The 22,035-nt window shown below is 44.9% G+C and overlaps 3 protein-coding genes across 6 annotated transcripts in view; 1 reads left to right on the forward strand and 2 right to left on the reverse strand.

Annotated features, from left to right (window-relative positions):
• Positions 1-1,330: 1,330 nt before the first annotated feature.
• Positions 1,331-13,532, reverse strand: pex3 (peroxisomal biogenesis factor 3). Of its 2 annotated transcripts, XR_006009119.1 has the most exons (12): positions 13,282-13,532; positions 11,715-11,846; positions 11,559-11,640; positions 10,937-10,980; positions 10,730-10,851; positions 8,813-8,879; positions 8,689-8,743; positions 8,388-8,597; positions 8,192-8,314; positions 3,439-3,535; positions 2,226-3,243; positions 1,331-1,988 (listed from the first exon to the last, which is right to left on the reverse strand). XR_006009119.1 is itself a non-coding variant. In XM_041975961.1 (11 exons), exons 1-11 carry the CDS (start codon positions 13,352-13,354, stop codon positions 3,160-3,162), a joined length of 1,089 nt encoding a protein of 362 aa, XP_041831895.1. In that variant the 5' UTR covers positions 13,355-13,532; the 3' UTR covers positions 2,177-3,159. The 2 variants fall into 2 exon arrangements, 1 of the variants encoding a protein (XP_041831895.1); XM_041975961.1 differs by lacking the exon at positions 1,331-1,988 and having other exon boundaries at positions 2,177-3,243.
• Positions 13,533-13,831: 299 nt separating this feature from the next.
• On the forward strand, positions 13,832-20,076 carry adat2 (adenosine deaminase tRNA specific 2). Of its 3 annotated transcripts, XM_041976390.1 has the most exons (7): positions 13,832-14,203; positions 15,199-15,303; positions 17,369-17,519; positions 17,589-17,695; positions 17,783-17,855; positions 19,148-19,206; positions 19,899-20,076. In XM_041976390.1, exons 1-6 carry the CDS (start codon positions 14,093-14,095, stop codon positions 19,174-19,176), a joined length of 576 nt encoding a protein of 191 aa, XP_041832324.1. In that variant the 5' UTR covers positions 13,832-14,092; the 3' UTR covers positions 19,177-19,206; positions 19,899-20,076. The 3 variants fall into 3 exon arrangements, with proteins under 3 accessions (XP_041832324.1, XP_041832323.1, XP_041832325.1); XM_041976389.1 differs by lacking the exon at positions 19,899-20,076 and having other exon boundaries at positions 13,833-14,203; positions 19,148-19,260; XM_041976391.1 differs by lacking the exon at positions 19,899-20,076 and having other exon boundaries at positions 13,833-14,188; positions 19,148-19,260.
• Positions 20,077-20,428: 352 nt separating this feature from the next.
• The window catches only part of aig1 (androgen-induced 1 (H. sapiens)), a 12,764-nt gene continuing 11,157 nt past the window's right edge, over positions 20,429-22,035 (reverse strand). The window contains exons 4-6 of the mRNA XM_041976387.1: positions 21,382-21,497; positions 21,000-21,166; positions 20,429-20,834 (exon numbers count right to left, since the gene is read on the reverse strand). Of these exons, the coding sequence (XP_041832321.1) occupies positions 20,815-20,834; positions 21,000-21,166; positions 21,382-21,497 (303 nt within the window). The 3' untranslated portion in view covers positions 20,429-20,814. The remainder of the gene's footprint in view (positions 20,835-20,999; positions 21,167-21,381; positions 21,498-22,035) is intronic.

The raw sequence follows: 22,035 nt of genomic DNA on the forward strand, positions 1-22,035 counted from the left end.
AGAATCCTGTTGCATAGGCTGGAAAACTGGGTTGGACTTTCTGGAGCGGTCCTTAACTGGTTCAGGTCCTGTTTAGAAGGCCGGAGTTATTTTGTTACGATCGGCAGCTATGAATCCGAGCGAGTGGCCATGACTTGTGGAGTCCCCCAGGGGTCAGTCCTTGGACCTCTTCTGTTCAACTTGTATCTGCTCCCTTTGGGTCAAATATTACAGAACTATAGTATTAATTATCAAAGTTATGCTGATGATACACAACTTTATGTGTCTCTGTCACCAGATGACTGCAGTCCAATAGACTTATTGTGTCAGTGTCTGGAGCAAATAAACACCTGGATGAGGGAGAATTTCCTACAATTAAATGAAGACAAAACTGAGATTATTCTGTTTGGTAGCAAAGAGAAGAGGGTCAGCATTGGCAAACACCTGGAGACTCGGGCTCTTAAAATTACCAACCAAGTTCGTAACCTGGGAGTGTTGATAGACTCAGACCTGACTTTCAGCATCCACATCAAAGCTTCACTAAGAAGCTTTTTACCAGCTCAGAAACATCAACAGGATTAAAAGTTTAGTCTCCCAGAAAGACCATGAGAAACTCATCCATGCATTCATCTCCAGTAGACTGGATTACTGTAATGGTCTTTTAACAGGACTTCCTAAAAAGAGCATTAAACATCTGCAGCTCATCCAGAACGCTGCTGCTAGAGTTTTAACCAGGACTAAGAGATCTGAACACATCACACCAGTTTTGAAATCTTTACACTGGCTTCCAGTCAGTCACAGAATAGATTTTAAAACCCTTCTGATCATTTACAAATCCCAGAACGGTTTAGGCCCAGAATACACCTGTGATATGTTCAGAGAATATAAACCTAGCAGAGCTCTTAGATCCAAAGACTCTGGTCAACTAGTCCAGACCAGAGTCCAGACCAGAGTCCAGACCAGAGTCCAGACTAAACATGGAGAAGCAGCATTTAGCTGTTATGCTGCAAACAAATGGAACAAACTGCCAGTGGAGATTAAACTTTCCCCAAATGTAGACATTTTTAAATCCAGGTTAAAAACTTTTCTTTTCTCATGTCTATGCATGAAATCTGCACGGTAACTTTTTTTAACTTATCTTGCTTTTAATCATTTTAATGTAATTTATTATTTTATTGTGATTATGTGTTGATTATGTGTTAATGCCTTTTACTATTCTAAATATCTGTAATGTCTTTGTTTTATGTAAAGCACTTTGAATTGTCCTGTACATGAAATGTGCTATACAAATAAACTGCCTTGCCTTGCCTTGCCTATATATGTATATATATATATATATATATGATTGGTCGTTGTTTTCCAGGTTCCATCTTTCATATTATTCATCTCTTTTTACATTAAAAAGAAAAACCTTGGCAGGATCCATGAATGAGCTCATCACCGTGTTCTTCTGTCAGGCAGAATCAGCTGATGGCTCATGTGATCCGTCATGTGAGTAACATGTTTAGAACACGTTTATCCCTTAACTGTTTGAACCAACATGTGGACTTTCGATCGGGTCATGGTGGAGCTCAGCTCAGATGAAGGAGGAGGCGGGAAAAGCCATAAACAAGCTGGACTTCAGGATGACTCACAGCTGGATCATGTTAATGAAGTCATGTGACCCCCTGCTTCCTTATATGGTTGGACCTCAGCTGGTCAGGAGAGAAGATGAAGTCATGCTGAGTCATCGTCAACCAGGAAAACAGCTCAGATGTTCTCCAGATGAACTTTCCATTAAATCACCTTTTACTCAGTGGAACCTCTGTCTCAGGCTTCGTTTTATTTATCTTATTAATCAATAACTAATTCTCTATTTAAAGGATTTCCACAGATTTTTCCCACCATGGAGACGTTCTTCCCGGCGCAGTGCAGCAATCCATGAGAACCAGGATCAGTTCAACTTCCTGTTGGTAAAATCACTTCCTGTCTGTGATGGAACGCCTTCAACGTGGTCCGACGGTCTGAAACTAAAGACACAAGAACAAATGCTGTCTGTGACAAAGCCTAAAGATCCGGTTTGAACCGGTTTTCCACCAACTCTGGTTCATCCCCCGAGTTAGGAGCCTTGTTCCGGCCCGAGTTACATGAAAAACACACCTGTCCAGAGCAAGTCTATCATCAGTGGTCTGGGTCTACACACAACATAAAGACAAAATAAAATCTTATTTTAGATTTATTTTCTTTAGGATTTGTTATAAACGTACATTTCATTGGTCGTTCAGCTGATTCCAGTTTTCTGTGTGGAATTCTGGACGTTCATCAGAAACCTGGCGGGTCCGTCAGAGCAAGCCAGAAGCTTCCAGCTGACCAGAAACCACTGGGACCAGCTTTCAGCAGATCCGTGCCTCCATGTTCCACGCAGAGCTGTGTTCATACATCCCAGCAGAGGTTAACGTAAAACCAGGAGCCTTCAGACGAGCCGTCAGATAAAACCCCAGACCTCTGGACCCCCTCATCCTTCCATGGAGGGGGAATCTGGAAATACGCAAATATGGTGGATTGAGGACTGAGACCTGCAGGACATTCATGGGACTGCCCCAGATGTTAAAGGTCAGAGGAATCACTTCAGTCAGAGAAAACTGGAGTTGAAGTGAAGAAAATACAAAACTCAGGAAGAAACACGTAGAGGCTGCAGAAGAAACACTGCAGAGAACAGCGACGCCGTGTGGACAGAGCAGGAAGTACAGGATTCAGACAGGAAAACAGATGGTACACACCGGGAAGAGGCCGATAAACGACTGGGAATGGCTGATTAATGTGGGAAAACCGCAGATAATGTACAGAAAACGGGCAATAAACAACTAGAATTGTCTGGCAAACGATGGGAAACGGCCGATAAAGAGGATAAATGTCCTTAAATACAGATTAATTTTGAATGTCTGAGCTTCATATTTGAAAAGGTAAAAACGAGCTGGACAGGAAGTGACTTCCTCTCTTTCCATCTCATTCCATCTCAAGATGTCCCTGAGGGAAATAAACTTCTTCAGAATGTTTTCCAGGACTCCAGTTCCCATGATGCACCACAGTCACGGTCAGGTTATTGTCTTCATGCTGTCGGGAACGTCTTCCTCGGAGTGTCCTCGTCTCAGAGGACGCTGCCGTCTCACCGGTCATCCTCGTCTCCGTCCGTGCAGGTGGCTATTTCTGCAGCTCCTGCGGCGTGCTAAAGGTTTCGTAGACGTTGGCGGCGAACTCCTTCACCTGATCGTTCATCAGCAGGTCCTGGAAGAGAAGACGAGAAACCAGGAGGAAAACCAGATGTTAGTTCCAGATGGTTTTCAGGACTCGGACATGAACTGGGTTAAATGTGATGAAGCAGAGACAGAGATCAGCTCAATCGTTTGCTGCTTCCAGCAGTTTATTGGTGGAAGAGCTGGAAACAACATGGCCGAATTATTGATGGGATGTGGTCGGTACCTGGAGGAAGTGTCCGGGGGTCTCGCTGCAGATGCAGTTGATCTGGCCGTTGATGATGGGGATTATCTTGGCCAGCGGAAGCCTCACTGCAGACAGACTAATCACACAAGTTTAGTGATGGACATGAATGGACATGGACGGTCCTCCACATCACCACGTCTACTCATCTTTAGAAGCTATAGATTTGTCCCGCTCTGTATCAGCGGGTGTGGCGTGACTGGCTTTCTGGCTTCCTGTGAGTTTAATGAAGATTTCTGGGATTTCGTCACAGCTTCAGTCATTCTGGGTATAAAAGGACCAAACTAACATGTTACAGTCATTTTAGTTCAAATTTAATCAGCTATGTATTAAACAACAATGCCAGGGTGGCGCAAAAGGTCACGTAGAGGTCAGTGGGAGGGGCTTTTGCCAACCTAATGTTAGTAAAGTCTTCATGACTCTGGTTCTGTGCTGGGGCTAATTCTGGTCCTGGTTCTGTACTGGGGACAATTCTGGTCCTGGTTCTGTACTGGGGATAATTCTGGTCCTGGTTCTATACTGGGGATAATTCTGGTCCTGGTTCTGTAATGGGGATAATTCTGGTCCTGGTTCTGTAATGGGGATAATTCTGGTCCTGGGTCTGTGCTGGGGATAATTCTGGTCCTGGTTCTGTACTGGGGATAATTCTGGTCCTGGTTCTGTGCTGGGGACAATTCTGGTCCTGGTTCTGTGCTGGGGACTATTCTGGTCCTGGGTCTGTGCTGGGGATAATTCTGGTCCTGGTTCTGTACTGGGGATAATTCTGGTCCTGGTTCTGTGCTGGGGACAATTCTGGTCCTGGTTCTGTGCTGGGGACAATTCTGGTCCTGGTTCTGTGCTGGGGACAATTCTGGTCCTGGTTCTGTGCTGGGGACAATTCTGGTCCTGGTTCTGTGCTGGGGATAATTCTGGTCCTGGTTCTGTGCTGGGGATAATTCTGGTCCTGGTTCTGTGCTGGGGATAATTCTGGTCCTGGTTCTGTGCTGGGGACAATTCTGGTCCTGGTTCTGTGCTGGGGATAATTCTGGTCCTGGTTCTGTGCTGGGGACAATTCTGGTCCTGGTTCTGTGCTGGGGATAATTCTGGTCCTGGTTCTGTGCTGGGGACAATTCTGGTCTTGGTTCTGTGCTGGGGATAATTCTGGTCCTGGTTCTGTGCTGGGGACAATTCTGGTCCTGGTTCTGTGCTGGGGATAATTCTGGTCCTGGGTCTGTGCTGGGGATAATTCTGGTCCTGGTTCTGTACTGGGGACAATTCTGGTCCTGGTTCTGTACTGGGGACAATTCTGGTCCTGGTTCTGTGCTGGGGATAATTCTGGTCCTGGTTCTGTACTGGGGACAATTCTGGTCCTGGTTCTGTGCTGGGGACAATTCTGGTCCTGGTTCTGTGCTGGGGATAATTCTGGTCCTGGTTCTGTACTGGGGACAATTCTGGTCCTGGTTCTGTGCTGGGGATAATTCTGGTCCTGGTTCTGTGCTGGGGATAATTCTGGTCCTGGTTCTGTACTGGGGATAATTCTGGTCCTGGGTCTGTGCTGGGGATAATTCTGGTTCTGGTTCTGTACTGGGGATAATTCTGGTCCTGGTTCTGTGCTGGGGACAATTCTGGTCCTGGTTCTGTGCTGGGGACAATTCTGGTCCTGGTTCTGTACTGGGGACAATTCTGGTCCTGGTTCTGTGCTGGGGATAATTCTGGTCCTGGTTCTGTACTGGGGATAATTCTGGTCCTGGTTCTGTACTGGGGACAATTCTGGTCCTGGTTCTGTGCTGGGGATAATTCTGGTCCTGGTTCTGTACTGGGGACAATTCTGGTCCTGGTTCTGTACTGGGGATAATTCTGGTCCTGGTTCTGTGCTGGGGATAATTCTGGTCCTGGTTCTGTACTGGGGATAATTCTGGTCCTGGGTCTGTGCTGGGGATAATTCTGGTTCTGGTTCTGTACTGGGGATAATTCTGGTCCTGGTTCTGTGCTGGGGACAATTCTGGTCCTGGTTCTGTGCTGGGGACAATTCTGGTCCTGGTTCTGTGCTGGGGATAATTCTGGTCCTGGGTCTGTGCTGGGGATAATTCTGGTTCTGGTTCTGTACTGGGGATAATTCTGGTCCTGGTTCTGTGCTGGGGACAATTCTGGTCCTGGTTCTGTGCTGGGGACAATTCTGGTCCTGGTTCTGTGCTGGGGATAATTCTGGTCCTGGTTCTGTGCTGGGGACAATTCTGGTCCTGGTTCTGTGCTCGGGATAATTCTGGTCCTGGTTCTGTACTGGGGATAATTCTGGTCCTGGTTCTGTGCTGGGGACAATTCTGGTCCTGGTTCTGTGCTGGGGATAATTCTGGTCCTGGTTCTGTACTGGGGACAATTCTGGTCTTGGTTCTGTGCTGGGGATAATTCTGGTCCTGGTTCTGTGCTGGGGACAATTCTGGTCCTGGTTCTGTGCTGGGGACAATTCTGGTCCTGGTTCTGTGCTGGGGACAATTCTGGTCCTGGTTCTGTGCTGGGGACAATTCTGGTCCTGGTTCTGTGCTGGGGATAATTCTGGTCCTGGGTCCGTGCTGGGGATAATTCTGGTCCTGGTTCTGTGCTGGGGATAATTCTGGTCCTGGTTCTGTACTGGGGACAATTCTGGTCCTGGTTCTGTGCTGGGGATAATTCTGGTCCTGGTTCTGTACTGGGGACAATTCTGGTCCTGGTTCTGTGCTGGGGATAATTCTGGTCCTGGTTCTGTACTGGGGATAATTCTGGTCCTGGTTCTGTACTGGGGATAATTCTGGTCCTGGGTCTGTGCTGGGGATAATTCTGGTCCTGGTTCTGTGCTGGGGATAATTCTGGTCCTGGTTCTGTACTGGGGATAATTCTGGTCCTGGGTCTGTGCTGGGGATTATTCTGGTCCTGGTTCTGTGCTGGGGATTATTCTGGTCCTGGTTCTGTGCTGGGGATAATTCTGGTCCTGGGTCTGTGCTGGGGATAATTCTGGTCCTGGGTCTGTGCTGGGGATAATTCTGGTTCTGGTTCTGTACTGGGGATAATTCTGGTCCTGGTTCTGTGCTGGGGACAATTCTGGTCCTGGTTCTGTGCTGGGGACAATTCTGGTCCTGGTTCTGTGCTGGGGATAATTCTGGTCCTGGGTCTGTGCTGGGGATAATTCTGGTTCTGGTTCTGTACTGGGGATAATTCTGGTCCTGGTTCTGTGCTGGGGACAATTCTGGTCCTGGTTCTGTGCTGGGGACAATTCTGGTCCTGGTTCTGTGCTGGGGATAATTCTGGTCCTGGTTCTGTGCTGGGGACAATTCTGGTCCTGGTTCTGTGCTCGGGATAATTCTGGTCCTGGTTCTGTACTGGGGATAATTCTGGTCCTGGTTCTGTGCTGGGGACAATTCTGGTCCTGGTTCTGTGCTGGGGATAATTCTGGTCCTGGTTCTGTACTGGGGACAATTCTGGTCTTGGTTCTGTGCTGGGGATAATTCTGGTCCTGGTTCTGTGCTGGGGACAATTCTGGTCCTGGTTCTGTGCTGGGGACAATTCTGGTCCTGGTTCTGTGCTGGGGACAATTCTGGTCCTGGTTCTGTGCTGGGGACAATTCTGGTCCTGGTTCTGTACTGGGGATAATTCTGGTCCTGGGTCTGTGCTGGGGATAATTCTGGTCCTGGTTCTGTGCTGGGGATAATTCTGGTCCTGGTTCTGTACTGGGGACAATTCTGGTCCTGGTTCTGTGCTGGGGATAATTCTGGTCCTGGTTCTGTACTGGGGACAATTCTGGTCCTGTTTCTGTGCTGGGGATAATTCTGGTCCTGGTTCTGTACTGGGGATAATTCTGGTCCTGGTTCTGTACTGGGGATAATTCTGGTCCTGGGTCTGTGCTGGGGATAATTCTGGTCCTGGTTCTGTGCTGGGGATAATTCTGGTCCTGGTTCTGTACTGGGGATAATTCTGGTCCTGGGTCTGTGCTGGGGATTATTCTGGTCCTGGTTCTGTGCTGGGGATTATTCTGGTCCTGGTTCTGTACTGGGGATAATTCTGGTCCTGGGTCTGTGCTGGGGATTATTCTGGTCCTGGTTCTGTACTGGGGATAATTCTGGTCCTGGGTCTGTGCTGGGGATAATTCTGGTCCTGGTTCTGTGCTGGGGATAATTCTGGTCCTGGTTCTGTACTGGGGATAATTCTGGTCCTGGGTCTGTGCTGGGGATTATTCTGGTCCTGGTTCTGTGCTGGGGATTATTCTGGTCCTGGTTCTGTACTGACTCTTCACACCCTCTAAACAGTGAGGGAACAACAGTGTGTTCAGTGTGAGGCTTCGTCAGGTCCAATGAAAGACAAAGATAGTGGAGATCATTCCTGCAGCCGCCATCTCCCTTCAGAACAAGTTATCTGCTTCATCTTCTAATTAATTATTGTTTTAATAAAAAAAAACCTACTACAACATTGTAATTAAATAAAGTATAATCTAATTTCATTTTCAGCTTCCTGTCTGGTACCTGAATGAAGCTAAAATCCACTAAAACCTGTACAGGTGAAGTTAATGTTTTTTTATTTCTTTCTACGTTTTTAAATCTCCTGTCTTACCTGCCACGGGGACTGCAGAGCCTCTACTCAGTTCACATGAGGAATAAATCACATGTGGAGACAGAAAATCTGCTGGTTCCGGGCCCCAGCGGGAAGCCGGAATACAGCACACATGGAGGAAACAAACTTCCTTCCTAAACGTTGTAGAAAACGGGACATAAGGGTTAAACAAACTTACCTGTCAGGTGTGGAGCTGGGCGTTGAGTCACCTGGGGGAGGACGGAAGAACTCGGCCAGGTTGTCAAGGAGACGAGAGAAACCTCGGTTCAGACAGGTGTTGAGGACAGTGGGGAAGTCTGGACTGAAGAACAAACAGAACCATGTAAAATCTGCACAGAGAGCAACATTTACCTGCCCAGGTGTGATGGGCTCACCTGTCCAACATGTCCCGAGTCTCATTCAGCAGTCTGATGGTCATCACGTCATTCTCCGTTAATCCACACGCCTGGTTGGCGAGCGCATTCTCGTCGTCCGCCATCATGTACCAGGACAGCGGGTGATCGGAGGCGGCCTCCACCTCCGATCTGATCCAGATCAGCTGCTGCTCCAGATCCAGCAGAGACAGGGTCTGCTTCAGAGAAATGCTGCAGGTCGACAGGAACCACATCAGTTCCCGGAACCATGTTGTGTTCCCAAAAAGTTGGTTTAACAGGAACTTTTAAAAGGAACACAAACCTGCCCAAGGAGTTCTGGACGGCCTTCTTCACCACCGTCATCAGCTCAGTCAGACCTGCAGAGACACAAAGACTCAGATCCGATCCACATGGTCTACAACCTGGTCTTCATGGTGGGTTCATACCGTCTCCAAGCAGGTGCTGGATGCTAGACAGGTACTGTTGTTGGACATCTGGAGGAGCCAAAGGAGCCTGAGAAAGGACACAAAGTATGAGGGGACATTTCTGAGTCTTCACTAAACAACCAGAAACACAGAAATATCCGATGTGAGCCAGTCTGGGCTGGTTAATGAGTAAATCTCCATCTATAGAGGGCTGGTTAATGAGTAAATCTCCATCTATAGAGGGCTGGTTAATGAGTAAATCTCCATCTATAGAGGGCTGGTTAATGAGTAAATCTCCATCTATAGAGGGCTGGTTAATGAGTAAATCTCCATCTATAGAGGGCTGGTTAATGAGTAAATCTCCATCTATAGAGGGCTGGTTAATGAGTAAATCTCCATCTATAGAGGGCTGGTTAATGAGTAAATCTCCATCTATAGAGGGCTGGTTAATGAGTAAATCTCCATCTATAGAGGACTGGTTAATGAGTAAATCTCCATCTATAGAGGACTGGTTAATGAGTAAATCTCCATCTATAGAGGGCTGGTTAATGAGTAAATCTCCATCTATAGAGGGCTGGTTAATGAGTAAATCTCCATCTATAGAGGGCTGGTTAATGAGTAAATCTCCATCTATAGAGGACTGGTTAATGAGTAAATCTCCATCTATAGAGGGCTGGTTAATGAGTAAATCTCCATCTATAGAGGGCTGGTTAATGAGTAAATCTCCATCTATAGAGGGCTGGTTAATGAGTAAATCTCCATCTATAGAGGGCTGGTTAATGAGCAAATCTCCATCTATAGAGGGCTGGTTAATGAGTAAATCTCCATCTATAGAGGGCTGGTTAATGAGTAAATCTCCATCTATAGAGGGCTGGTTAATGAGCAAATCTCCATCTATAGAGGGCTGGTTAATGAGTAAATCTCCATCTATAGAGGGCTGGTTAATGAGTAAATCTCCATCTATAGAGGGCTGGTTAATGAGTAAATCTCCATCTATAGAGGGCTGGTTAATGAGTAAATCTCCATCTATAGAGGGCTGGTTAATGAGTAAATCTCTATCTATAGAGGGCTGGTTAATGAGTAAATCTCTATCTATAGAGGACTGGTTAATGAGTAAATCTCCATCTATAGAGGGCTGGTTAATGAGTAAATCTCCATCTATAGAGGGCTGGTTAATGAGTAAATCTCCATCTATAGAGGACTGGTTAATGAGTAAATCTCCATCTATAGAGGGCTGGTTAATGAGTAAATCTCCATCTATAGAGGACTGGTTAATGAGTAAATCTCCATCTATAGAGGGCTGGTTAATGAGTAAATCTCCATCTATAGAGGGCTGGTTAATGAGTAAATCTCCATCTATAGAGGGCTGGTTAATGAGTAAATCTCCATCTATAGAGGGCTGGTTAATGAGTAAATCTCCATCTATAGAGGACTGGTTAATGAGTAAATCTCCATCTATAGAGGGCTGGTTAATGAGTAAATCTCCATCTATAGAGGACTGGTTAATGAGTAAATCTCCATCTATAGAGGGCTGGTTAATGAGTAAATCTCCATCTATAGAGGGCTGGTTAATGAGTAAATCTCCATCTATAGAGGGCTGGTTAATGAGTAAATCTCCATCTATAGAGGACTGGTTAATGAGTAAATCTCCATCTATAGAGGACTGGTTAATGAGTAAATCTCCATCTATAGAGGACTGGTTAATGAGTAAATCTCCATCTATAGAGGACTGGTTAATGAGTAAATCTCCATCTATAGAGGACTGGTTAATGAGTAAATCTCCATCTATAGAGGACTGGTTAATGAGTAAATCTCCATCTATAGAGGACTGGTTAATGGGTAAATCTCCATTTATAGAGGGCTGGTTAATGAGTAAATCTCCATCTTTAGAGGACTGGTTAATGAGTAAATCGCCATCTTAGAGGGTTGATGTCTTACCGTTGCACTCTTCCCAGCAGAGTTATCCAGGTACAAATATCCTCCGATGATGTTGAGCTGGACTCTCAGGAGGACCACCAGCATGCAGGTGCTATAGACTGCCACAGTGGTCCGAGTAAAACCTGAAAATACCGGAAAAAAAGAAGGTTATCGTCATGTATTTAGTCTCAGATGAAAAAGTTTGGTGTTTACAAAAGTAAAACTCACTGATGATCTTCAGATCCTCCCAGATGTCCAGTTTATTGGCTGGTCTGTGGGACGGAGTGAAGGACAGACAGAGTGCTGCTACACTTCATCAGTTACAAAGAGATCAGCAAAGTTTCATTTACAGGCTCACAGATACAGCAAGAAAACCGAGTTTAGGTAGGAGGTCAGAGGTAGTGGATTTATTTAGAGAAACATTTTCTCTGCAACATATGAAACTTCTGCAAAACTCAGGTTAGAAAATGATGATAAATACTTAGTAAACAAATAGATTTTACTAAGAAAAGTCTTTATTTGCAGGTGAAGGTATTTCTAAACTAAACCCAGATTTAACTAAGGATTCTTTATCCTCTAAACGTCACAGATGAGAGGAATGAAACATGCGGTGTAGTTTTACTGAACAGTCTAACCTGATAATGTTCTTCTGTTTCATCCTGCCTCTTATTTATGGTGAATTTTAACCCGATGAGAATGAAGGATGGAAGTTATGCTTTTTTTTAACTGTCTTCTCTTTTCTGACAAAAAATGCTTGTCTTTCTTGTCTGTGTTATTTATGTCGAACTGTTTTTTAGAAGCATGTTTTTCTTCTGTATTGTGGACAACTGGAATAAATTAGATGCCTCACTTAGTCTTGAGGAGGTCTGTGAGGCTCTCTGAGTTCAGCTGGGCGATGATGGCCTCTCTGAGCGGAGGAAGCATCGACAACACTGAAACACAAACACCGCCTTGTCATTCATCATCTTCCTGAAGCTGGTACCAGAAACCGGTCTGGACATCCTACCCGTCATGTTGCAGGTCCTCTGGTTGCTCTCAAAGTGGAACTGCCTCCTGGCCTGAGCCATGTACTCCGTGGCCTCCTTCTCCTGGATCTCCTTGATCTTCTTCTGGGCATATTTACCCAGGACATAGACTCCTGACCAAGCACCAACACAAAAAACACAGAACCAGATCACATCAGTCCCATTTCATCCGCTTTAAAAAGAAAAACTTAAGGTTTGGTGCATGTTTTAACAGTGAACCACTAATGTAATTCAGGACTAGGACTGAACAGAAACCCCTGAAAAATAAATAACAAAGGGCACAAGTGATACATCCGAGTTTAATCTACATCCAGAGCATGTAAATAAGAAAAGGGTTAGAAAAACTAACCACCTGGGCAGCGTGGTGACGATCAAGACAGGCTGGAAGTTTACAGAGACACGAATCAAATCACAAGAAGCTCCACACAGGAAGGAAGGAAGGATGGTTAGATGGTTGGATGGAGGGATGGATGGATGTATGATGGATGTATGATGGATGATGGATTGATGGATGGATGGATGGATGTATGATGGATGATGGATGGATGGATGATGGATGGATGGATGGATGGATGAATGAATGAATGGATGGATGGATGGATGGATGGATGGATGTATGATGGATGATGGATTGATGGATGTATGATGGATGGATGGATGGTGGATGGATGGATGATGGATGGATGGATGGATGGATGATGGATGGATGGATGGTGGATGGATGATGGATGGATGATGGATGGATGGATGGATGGATGATGGATGGATGGATGATGGATGGATGGATGGATGATGGATGGATGATGGATGGATGGATGATGGATGGATGGATGGATGATGGATGGATGATGGATGGATGGATGATGGATGGATGGATGGATGGATGGATGATGGATGGATGATGGATGATGGATGGATGATGGATGGATGGATGGATGGATGGATGGATGATGGATGGATGGATGGATGATGGATGGATGATGGATGGATGGATGATGGATGGATGGATGGATGGATGGATGATGGATGGATGATGGATGGATGTGGACAGAAAGGCTGTGGAGCGTGAGGTTTATTAACCAGAAATTCCTCCAGAGTGATGCTAAGCTGTAGCTTCCATGAAGCTCCGCAGACAGGTGAGCATCAGCCACCTGTCAGCGGCTGCTTGAGCCCGGACCACCTGTCACTGTCATTAAAGCAGAATACTGCAGCCATCATGCCCGTTCATACAAATCATTCTGCTCATAGAAGCAAATCTTCACAAAAATAAACCTTCACACTTTTAGTGAAGTAGAATGAAGTGAGTTTCGACCAGCAGGCCATGTACTGATAACAACTGCCTGAGGAAACAATCAAGTTATTAGAAACTTTGCTGCCGCATCACTTTGGCTGAAGAAAACCGAATTAAACTAACTTTCCCCGCGTTTCTTCGACGCTCTATAAATATATCTGGAGATGCACGAGCTTTACTAAGACGAAGCCCAACTTTGACTGGAGAGTAGCTTGACCTGTAGTACTAGCTTAATGGCTAACATGAAGAACCCTTACCTCCAACTACAGCTCCGGTAAAAATAAATTTCCGTTTGTGGCGTTTGATAAAGTTCCAGACAGACGAAAACATCCTCAGACAGAGACGGTTTAAAAAACTCCAAACACTTACCGAACTCTGAGCTAATCATTTAACGGGCATGTTAGCCAAAGAGTTCCAGAATGTTATCAGCAACTTGCTAACATGCTAACTGTCAAGAGTCCCGAAATGTGTCCCCCAGGAAGTTCAATTTTTCTAAATGAAAAGTCAGGCTACAATCACTTTATACCGCAGTTTAACTTTTAGAGAGGCTTAGGTGGAAAAGAGAGGAATTATATATATATATATATATATATATATATATATATATATATATATATATATATATATATATATATATATATATATATATATATATATGCCTAAAACATGCCCTGCATGTTTTAGATTGACTGGATGAGGAGGTTTATTCATTTGAATCAGGTGTGTTGGAGTAGGAACACATCTAAGACATGCAGGGCAGGGGGTCCCGAGGACCTGGATTGGGAAACACTGGCTTATATGATCATTTAATAGCAATGTTTTTATTACTAAGGCATTTCCATCACTTCCGGTTTAGATCACGTAATGACTGCTAACTTGGATGTGAACATAAACTATGTGGGCGTGGTCACGTCCGGCAGTGGTCCATCCAATATTATCTTCCCCCATCGATACTCGTCGTTGCTAACGACGCTTTAACGGATGAAATGTGACTAAACAGAACAGGAACAAGATACGAGAACTTTCTATATTCTAGTAATAAACCAGTCAGAAGAAGCAACAGCCGCGATGGGTGCAGAAAAATGCGCCAGAGCAGAGTCTGAGCGAGGTTTTTATCCGACTGAAGGAGAAATTCAGAAGTGGATGAGCAGCGCTTTTTACATGGTAAATGCTCCTCCGGTAAGAAGTTCATCAGCGATTAAAAAAACTTAAATATCCATAGGTTTTAGTAATAATGCTAATCATATGATGACATGTTATTAATTAGGGTCCGAGCCATACGAAGTATGGAAGGACCCTATTGTGGTTGAAATGTTTATTATTTTTCTCCTAAGCATTTCGACTCCAATTTTGACCCCCTAAACACCCATTAAAAAGTTGTGAAACTTGGCACGCACGTCAAGCCCGGCGTAACTCGGGATATTCTAAGGTCCGCATACTTTTCAATGCAAAATTGGCTCAACAGCGCCACCTAGACACCCCAAAAATCCCCCAATGAATGGGATCCCCAAAGTCTACTTCGACATAGGAACACGAAACTCGGCACACACGTGTACCACCACGAGTCGAGCAAAAAAGTCAATGAAACACCTGTTGCCATGGAAACGGGGTGCCCGCCATCTTGGCGTGTGCGGCCATTTTTTTTTTTTTTTTTTTTGCCATTTTTTGCACTTTACACACATCGTATTTGAACGAACTAGTCTGAGGGGATTTGTGCGACTGACTCCAAACTTGGTGGGAAGCTTCCTGACAAGTTGGGGACCAAATGATATTCAAATCTTTCTAATAGCAGAATGCGTGTAACCGTGGCAACCGACGGAAAATGACCTTCTCGCCATGAAACACGGTTTGCTCATATCTCCATAGAAATACATGGGATCTGCACCAAACTTGACAGGATTCATACACGTTGGGTCCTTAACGCATTACACCACCTGTTGTCATGGCAACATCGGGTGGCGGGGTCCAGGACGCTCGGACCCGATGGATGCCGCTTGCGGCTTTAATTTTTATTATTATTTTTTTAGAAATACATTCCAGATTAGTGTTGAAAAGGTTTTAAAAGCTGAACAAGCAGAAAGTGTCTGCAAATATTTCATGATCACAGATTAATGAGAAGGTAAACTTTATTCTGTGATTCTGTCTCTTCTTCTCGATGATGGTCCATGGTCCAGGCCAGAGAGGCTCTGGAGAAAGGAGAGGTTCCTGTTGGATGTCTGATGGTCTACGAGGATCAAGTTGTGGGAAAGGGAAGGAATGAAGTCAATGAAACCAAAAATGTAGGTACTCTTTGTTTTTGTTGTTGTCCAGTTAAGTTCAGGCTGAGTTTTTAAACCTGTGTAGAGCCCAGAAGCATCCAGTCTGATGAAGCTGCTGTTTCCACATCCACTGATCAATCTGTTGATCAGTGGATGCTGATTTCCACACGTCATTATCGGAAAACAGAACCCACATTTTTATCGACTCAACAGCAAACCAGCAAATGAACGTCAACTTTTCACATACAGTGGTCATAATTCACGTGTAATGAGGCAACTTCACAGAAAATATCAGTCTTTGGCTAACAGGTGTCAGTCTTTGGCTAACATGTATCAGTCTTTGGCTAACAGGTGTCAGTCTTTGGCTAACAGGTGTCAGTCTTTGGCTAACATGTATCAGTCTTTGGCTAACATGTATCAGTCTTTGGCTAACAGGTATCAGTCTTTGGCTAACAGGTATCAGTCTTTGGCTAACATGTATCAGTCTTTGGCTAACAGGTATCAGTCTTTGGCTAACATGTATCAGTCTTTGGCTAACAGGTGTCAGTCTTTGGCTAACAGGTGTCAGTCTTTGGCTAACATGTATCAGTCTTTGGCTAACAGGTGTCAGTCTTTGGCTAACATGTATCAGTCTTTGGCTAACAGGTGTCAGTCTTTGGCTAACAGGTGTCAGTCTTTGGCTAACATGTATCAGTCTTTGGCTAACAGGTGTCAGTCTTTGGCTAACAGGTATCAGTCTTTGGCTAACATGTATCAGTCTTTGGCTAACAGGTGTCAGTCTTTGGCTAACAGGTATCAGTCTTTGGCTAACAGGTATCAGTCTTTGGCTAACAGGTGTCAGTCTTTGGCTAACATGTATCAGTCTTTGGCTAACAGGTATCAGTCTTTGGCTAACAGGTGTCAGTCTTTGGCTAACAGGTGTCAGTCTTTGGCTAACAGGTATCAGTCTTTGGCTAACAGGTATCAGTCTTTGGCTAACATGTATCAGTCTTTGGCTAACAGGTATCAGTCTTTGGCTAACAGGTATCAGTCTTTGGCTAACAGGTATCAGTCTTTGGCTAACATGTATCAGTCTTTGGCTAACAGGTATCAGTCTTTGGCTAACAGGTGTCAGTCTTTGGCTAACATGTATCAGTCTTTGGCTAACAGGTATCAGTCTTTGGCTAACAGGTGTCAGTCTTTGGCTAACATGTATCAGTCTTTGGCTAACAGGTATCAGTCTTTGGCTAACAGGTATCGGTCTTTGGCTAACAGGTATCAGTCTTTGGCTAACAGGTATCAGTCTTTGGCTAACAGGTATCGGTCTTTGGCTAACATGTATCAGTCTTTGGCTAACATGTATCAGTCTTTGGCTAACATGTATCAGTCTTTGGCTAACAGGTATCAGTCTTTGGCTAACATGTATCAGTCTTTGGCTAACATGTATCAGTCTTTGGCTAACAGGTATCAGTCTTTGGCTAACAGGTGTCAGTCTTTGGCTAACATGTATCAGTCTTTGGCTAACAGATATCAGTCTTTGGCTAACATGTATCAGTCTTTGGCTAACAGGTATCAGTCTTTGGCTAACAGGTATCAGTCTTTGGCTAACATGTATCAGTCTTTGGCTAACAGGTATCAGTCTTTGGCTAACATGTATCAGTCTTTGGCTAACATGTATCAGTCTTTGGCTAACATGTATCAGTCTTTGGCTAACAGGTATCAGTCTTTGGCTAACATGTATCAGTCTTTGGCTAACAGGTGTCAGTCTTTGGCTAACAGGTATCAGTCTTTGGCTAACAGGTGTCAGTCTTTGGCTAACAGGTGTCAGTCTTTGGCTAACATGTATCAGTCTTTGGCTAACAGGTATCAGTCTTTGGCTAACAGGTATCAGTCTTTGGCTAACATGTATCAGTCTTTGGCTAACATGTATCAGTCTTTGGCTAACAGGTATCAGTCTTTGGCTAACATGTATCAGTCTTTGGCTAACATGTATCAGTCTTTGGCTAACAGGTATCAGTCTTTGGCTAACAGGTATCAAAGTTCTGAAATTATGTTTCGAACTTAATTCCAGTCGATGCATGACATGATACTGTTTGATGTCTTTCAGGCGACACGTCATGCGGAGATGGTTGCCGTGGACCAGGTCCTGGACTGGTGTCGCTATGGGAACCTGGATTCAAGAAACGTTTGTGAAAGGACCGTTCTGTATGTGACCGTGGAGCCGTGCGTCATGTGTGCTGCGGCGCTACGTCTGCTCAGTATCCGTCTTTCACTCTGGTTGCTGGTGTTTGTGTTGTTGTCATTGTTGTTCCTTCACCAGCTGTCAGATTTGCCGGTGGTTGTTTACGGCTGCAGGAATGAGCGTTTCGGAGGCTGTGGATCAGTTCTGGACATCTCCTCTGCAGATCTTCCTCAGACCGGGACCATGTTCAAGGTCTGATGATGTGACGCCCACATCCTCCTCTTCCTCTTCCATCATCCATGTGTGTGTGCATGCCCGTGACATGTACCCTGTGTTCAGTGTGTTCCAGGTCACGGATCAGAGGAAGCTGTAGAAATGTTGAAGACGTTTTATAAACAGGAAAATCCAAACGGTGACTCAAACTTCTTCTTCACATAAATAATTTATAGACGTTAATCTCTGTGACCTAAACTAAAATCCTGACTCTAAGATAAAGGTTCCCTAATGAGGCTCCACGTGTAGGTTCCCTAATGAGGCTCCACGCGTAGGTTCCCTAATGAGGCTCCACGCGTAGGTTCGCCAATGAGGCTCCACGCGTAGGTTCCCTAACGAGGCTCCACGCGTAGGTTCCCTAATGAGGCTCCACGCGTAGGTTCCCTAATGAGGCTCCACGCGTAGGTTCCCTAACGAGGCTCCCTGCGTAGGTTCCCTAACGAGACTCCACTAGTAGGTTCCCTAAAGAGGGTCCACGCGTAAGTTCCCTAACGAGGCTCCATGCGTAGGTTCCCTAACGAGGCTCCCTGCGTAGGTTCCCTAACGAGGCTCCAAGCGTAGGTTCCCTAACGAGGCTCCCTGCGTAGGTTCCCTAACGAGACTCCACTAGTAGGTTCCCTAAAGAGGGTCCACGCGTAAGTTCCCTAACGAGGCTCCATGCGTAGGTTCCCTAACGAGGCTCCCTGCGTAGGTTCCCTAACGAGGCTCCAAGCGTAGGTTCCCTAACGAGGCTCCCTGCGTAGGTTCCCTAAGGAGGCTCCACGCGTAGGTTCCCTAACGAGGCTCCACGCGTAGGTTCTCTAACGAGGATTCACGCGTAGGTTCCCTAACGAGGGTCCACGCGTAGGTTCCCTAACGAGGATTCACGTGTAGGTTCCCTAACGAGGGTCCACGCGTAGGTTCCCTAAAGAGGGTTCACGCGTAGGTTCCCTAATGAGGCACTACGCGTAGGTTCTCTAATAAGGGTCATAAGAAATTTCCCTAACGAGGGCTCATAAAAAAAATGGAAAAATAAAAGAAATATTGTTCATGTAGAATTTATATAATCGTGTAGTTCATAGCCATTATTAGTAAATGTCTATGGAAAATTGATGTCCTCCTTCCTCATGTCCTCCTCCCCTTTCTTTAACACTGAAGTTCTGACTAAGGATGTCCACCATTAGCTTTCTGGCACTAGCTAGGCCCACTAGCTAACATGAAAACCATGTTAAAAAGAAATGGAGCAACCAGTCATACGAGTTTAAATGGGTTATAAGACACTGGGACAAATCAGGACTTGGTTAACTTTAGGACACATCCCTCCCTAATTTACGTCCACGGTTTACCTGGACAGAAACCTATTTTATGAGAGTTGTGGTCTGAATCTCCTGAAGATCACCTTTCCAAACGGACATCAAGATATCATCTTTTCTTGTTTTTTTTCTGTTTCAGCTCCGAAACCCAGAACGAGGAAGGACTGACCCTGAAAGAAAAACCCTGATGTCTTTCTGGTTTTTAAACATTTCGTTTTATGTACTTTTCTAATAAAAAACATGAATTCATGAGACGATGAGGTGTGATTTAGTGTTTTAAAGGTGGTTCAGGTTAGAGCAATCTGCTTGGCGTAAGTAGATCATTTTATAAAGTGGTGTTTCCATCCACCGGGTGGAAACCTGAGACAGCCTAGCAATCTGGTTCACATAAATCACATAGACATTGTTTTTACAGCATGTCTCACTCTGACAAGAATGAAGAATCGCGTTGTTGGCGTGGACGTGAATGTTATTCTTCTATAAAAGAAATGATGGATGAAAAGTACTTTGAGTTTATAACCAGGAATGTTGCTGTGAATCCTGATAAATCAGTTCAATAAGACTTAAGTTTGTTTGGGTTTCTTGTAAATTTAACCGGGAATTTCCTCCACATGCTCTAAATCAGACGTATCAATTGGATGCCGAAGACCAAAAGGATGGAATGACCTGGCTTCATCTTCTCAGGGTGGTCCGTCTGCTGCACTGCACGGTACTGTACTACTCTGTACCAACATGACCTAACCGGAGCCCTTTGACCTACCAACAGGACCTAACTGGAGCCCTTTAACCTACGGGAAATAACCGGAACCCTTTAACCTACCTACGGGACCTAACCGGAGCCCTTTAACCTACTAACAGGACCTAACCGGAGCCCTTTAACCTACCAACAGGACCTAACCGGAGCCCTTTAACCTACCAACAGGACCTAACCGGAGCCCTTTGACCTACCAACAGGACCTAACCGGAGCCCTTTAACCTACCAACAGGACCTAACCGGAGCCCTTTAACCTACCAACAGGACCTAACCGGAGCCCTTTAACCTACCAACAGGACCTAACCGGAGCCCTTTAACCTACAGGAAATAACCAGAAACCTTTAACCTACCTACGGGACCTAATCGAGACCTGGTCCATGTGGATCATTTTAGAACCAGAACACCAACCTTGTTACAGAAAAAAATTGTATTTATAAAATTAATCTGACCGAACCTAGTCCAGGATTCCTAAATATTCCTGATACTCCTAAGTTTCAGCTCCTTTTCCATGAACAGCCTGAATCCTTATAGAGATGATTTCTGTGTTGTTGCTGAACGGACTTTTTCCTGCTGGTCAAATGTCCGACATTCACTAGAAAAACCATCCGATTCGTCTTCATCTGGTTTTCATGTAACATGGAGGCGAACACGGAAAACAGGAAAAGGTTTCCTCTCAAACTTGAATTTATTTATTTACCAACTTGGAGTTTTTCCTCTCAGACAGCAAAGCAAATAAGTTATTCTGTGGTCCTTTCTTCCCTTTGACTGGATTTTAGCAGATAACAGATGCTGTTAGCATGTTTACTTGCTGTTTATGTCGAGTTTATGTTACGTTCAGTCCTCCTGCCTCCCGATTAAAGATGGCTGCTCAAAAACAACAAAAACAGTACAAAGAAAAAGAAGAAAAGTTGTTTTTCTCTTTAAAGAAAAACTGATGTTTTTCATTCTGATGGATCGAAGAAAACTTTTCCTTCCCGGCATCTAGACGGAGCCGGTCCAGACGGAGCCGGTCCAGACTCTGCTTCTGGAACTGGTCTTGTGTCAACAGGAGGTCATTCACCTTTGACCTTTTCTAAGGGACAGAAAGATGGAGTTTAATTAGAAAGAGGACTGGGTGGAGGGATGATGTCTGTAAATATGATCTGTGAACCCACCAAATTTAAAAGCTGGAGTTTTACTGGCGTGGTGTCTGCATATGGTAGGACGGGCAGGTGTGTGTACCTGTGGGTGTGTGTACCTGTGCGTGCCGTGTCCCAGATGTAGCTGTTCAGGATGTCTCCGAGGACGTAGAGGATGCAGATCACTGTCGTCATGGCGCTGAAGAAGACGATCCGAGCGAGCGGTGTGATTCGTTCCAGCACCGGGTACACCCACACACCTGTCACCTGGTGGACCCAACACGTCCTGTTGGGCACGGGCGCACACACACACACACAGTTTTAGTTGCAGCTGTGATTTCATCAGTTTATTAAAAGAGTTTAAATCTTTTTTCCTTCATTAACTTCTAATTAAAACCAGCTTGAACTGAACAAACATTTTATTAAGAAAGAAAAACAGTTTGAATTTTCCAAACTGAGCTCTGCGGGTCGTTCCAGGGATTTACTGGAAAGAGTTGTTACCAGAGGATGTATCCCACTCCGAAGCAGCACACGGCAGCCAGGCCCCACCACCTCCTGGGATATTTGTGCTGGGTGGTCCGCATCTCGATAATGATGAAGGGGAGGACAGTGGTGTGCTGAGGAGGCGGAGGGAGACAGAGGGCCATACGTAAGAAAGAAAACATGTTTGTTAACAAAAATAAGTTTTACAGCAACGAGACGGCATGTCTGTGTTTGTGTGGCTTGAGCTTTAAATAAAACCATCTGAAACTAGAGAAGCTGGTTAATAAGGTTCAGCTGTGTTCAGAGGCTGCCATCTAGTGGCCGTTTGTTGAATTTCAGCTTCATGGTTCAGTCCCATCAAATACTTTTATTTTTATCCAGGAATCTGAATGAAACACCTTCACTGCGTCTGACTGGCTCACCTCCTCCGGGAATATGAAGTATTTTTCTCAGATAAGCAGTGTAGAGGGATGTGCAGCATGATTTATACAAAGATCCTTCAGCTTGAGCAGAACACAACCTAATCTCACATAAAACAGCGTCTGCTCGTTTCTAACTTGCATCATCATGTTTAATGAAGTGGTCGAGCTAGTAAATCTTTCTTTAGGCATCAATAATGTGACTGAACATTTTGAAATGATCACATGGTTGCATAATTAAAACATTTAGAAA

This window comes from Melanotaenia boesemani, chromosome 22 (genome assembly GCF_017639745.1).
Source record: "Melanotaenia boesemani isolate fMelBoe1 chromosome 22, fMelBoe1.pri, whole genome shotgun sequence".
NCBI classification, from domain to species: Eukaryota; Metazoa; Chordata; class Actinopteri; order Atheriniformes; family Melanotaeniidae; genus Melanotaenia; species Melanotaenia boesemani.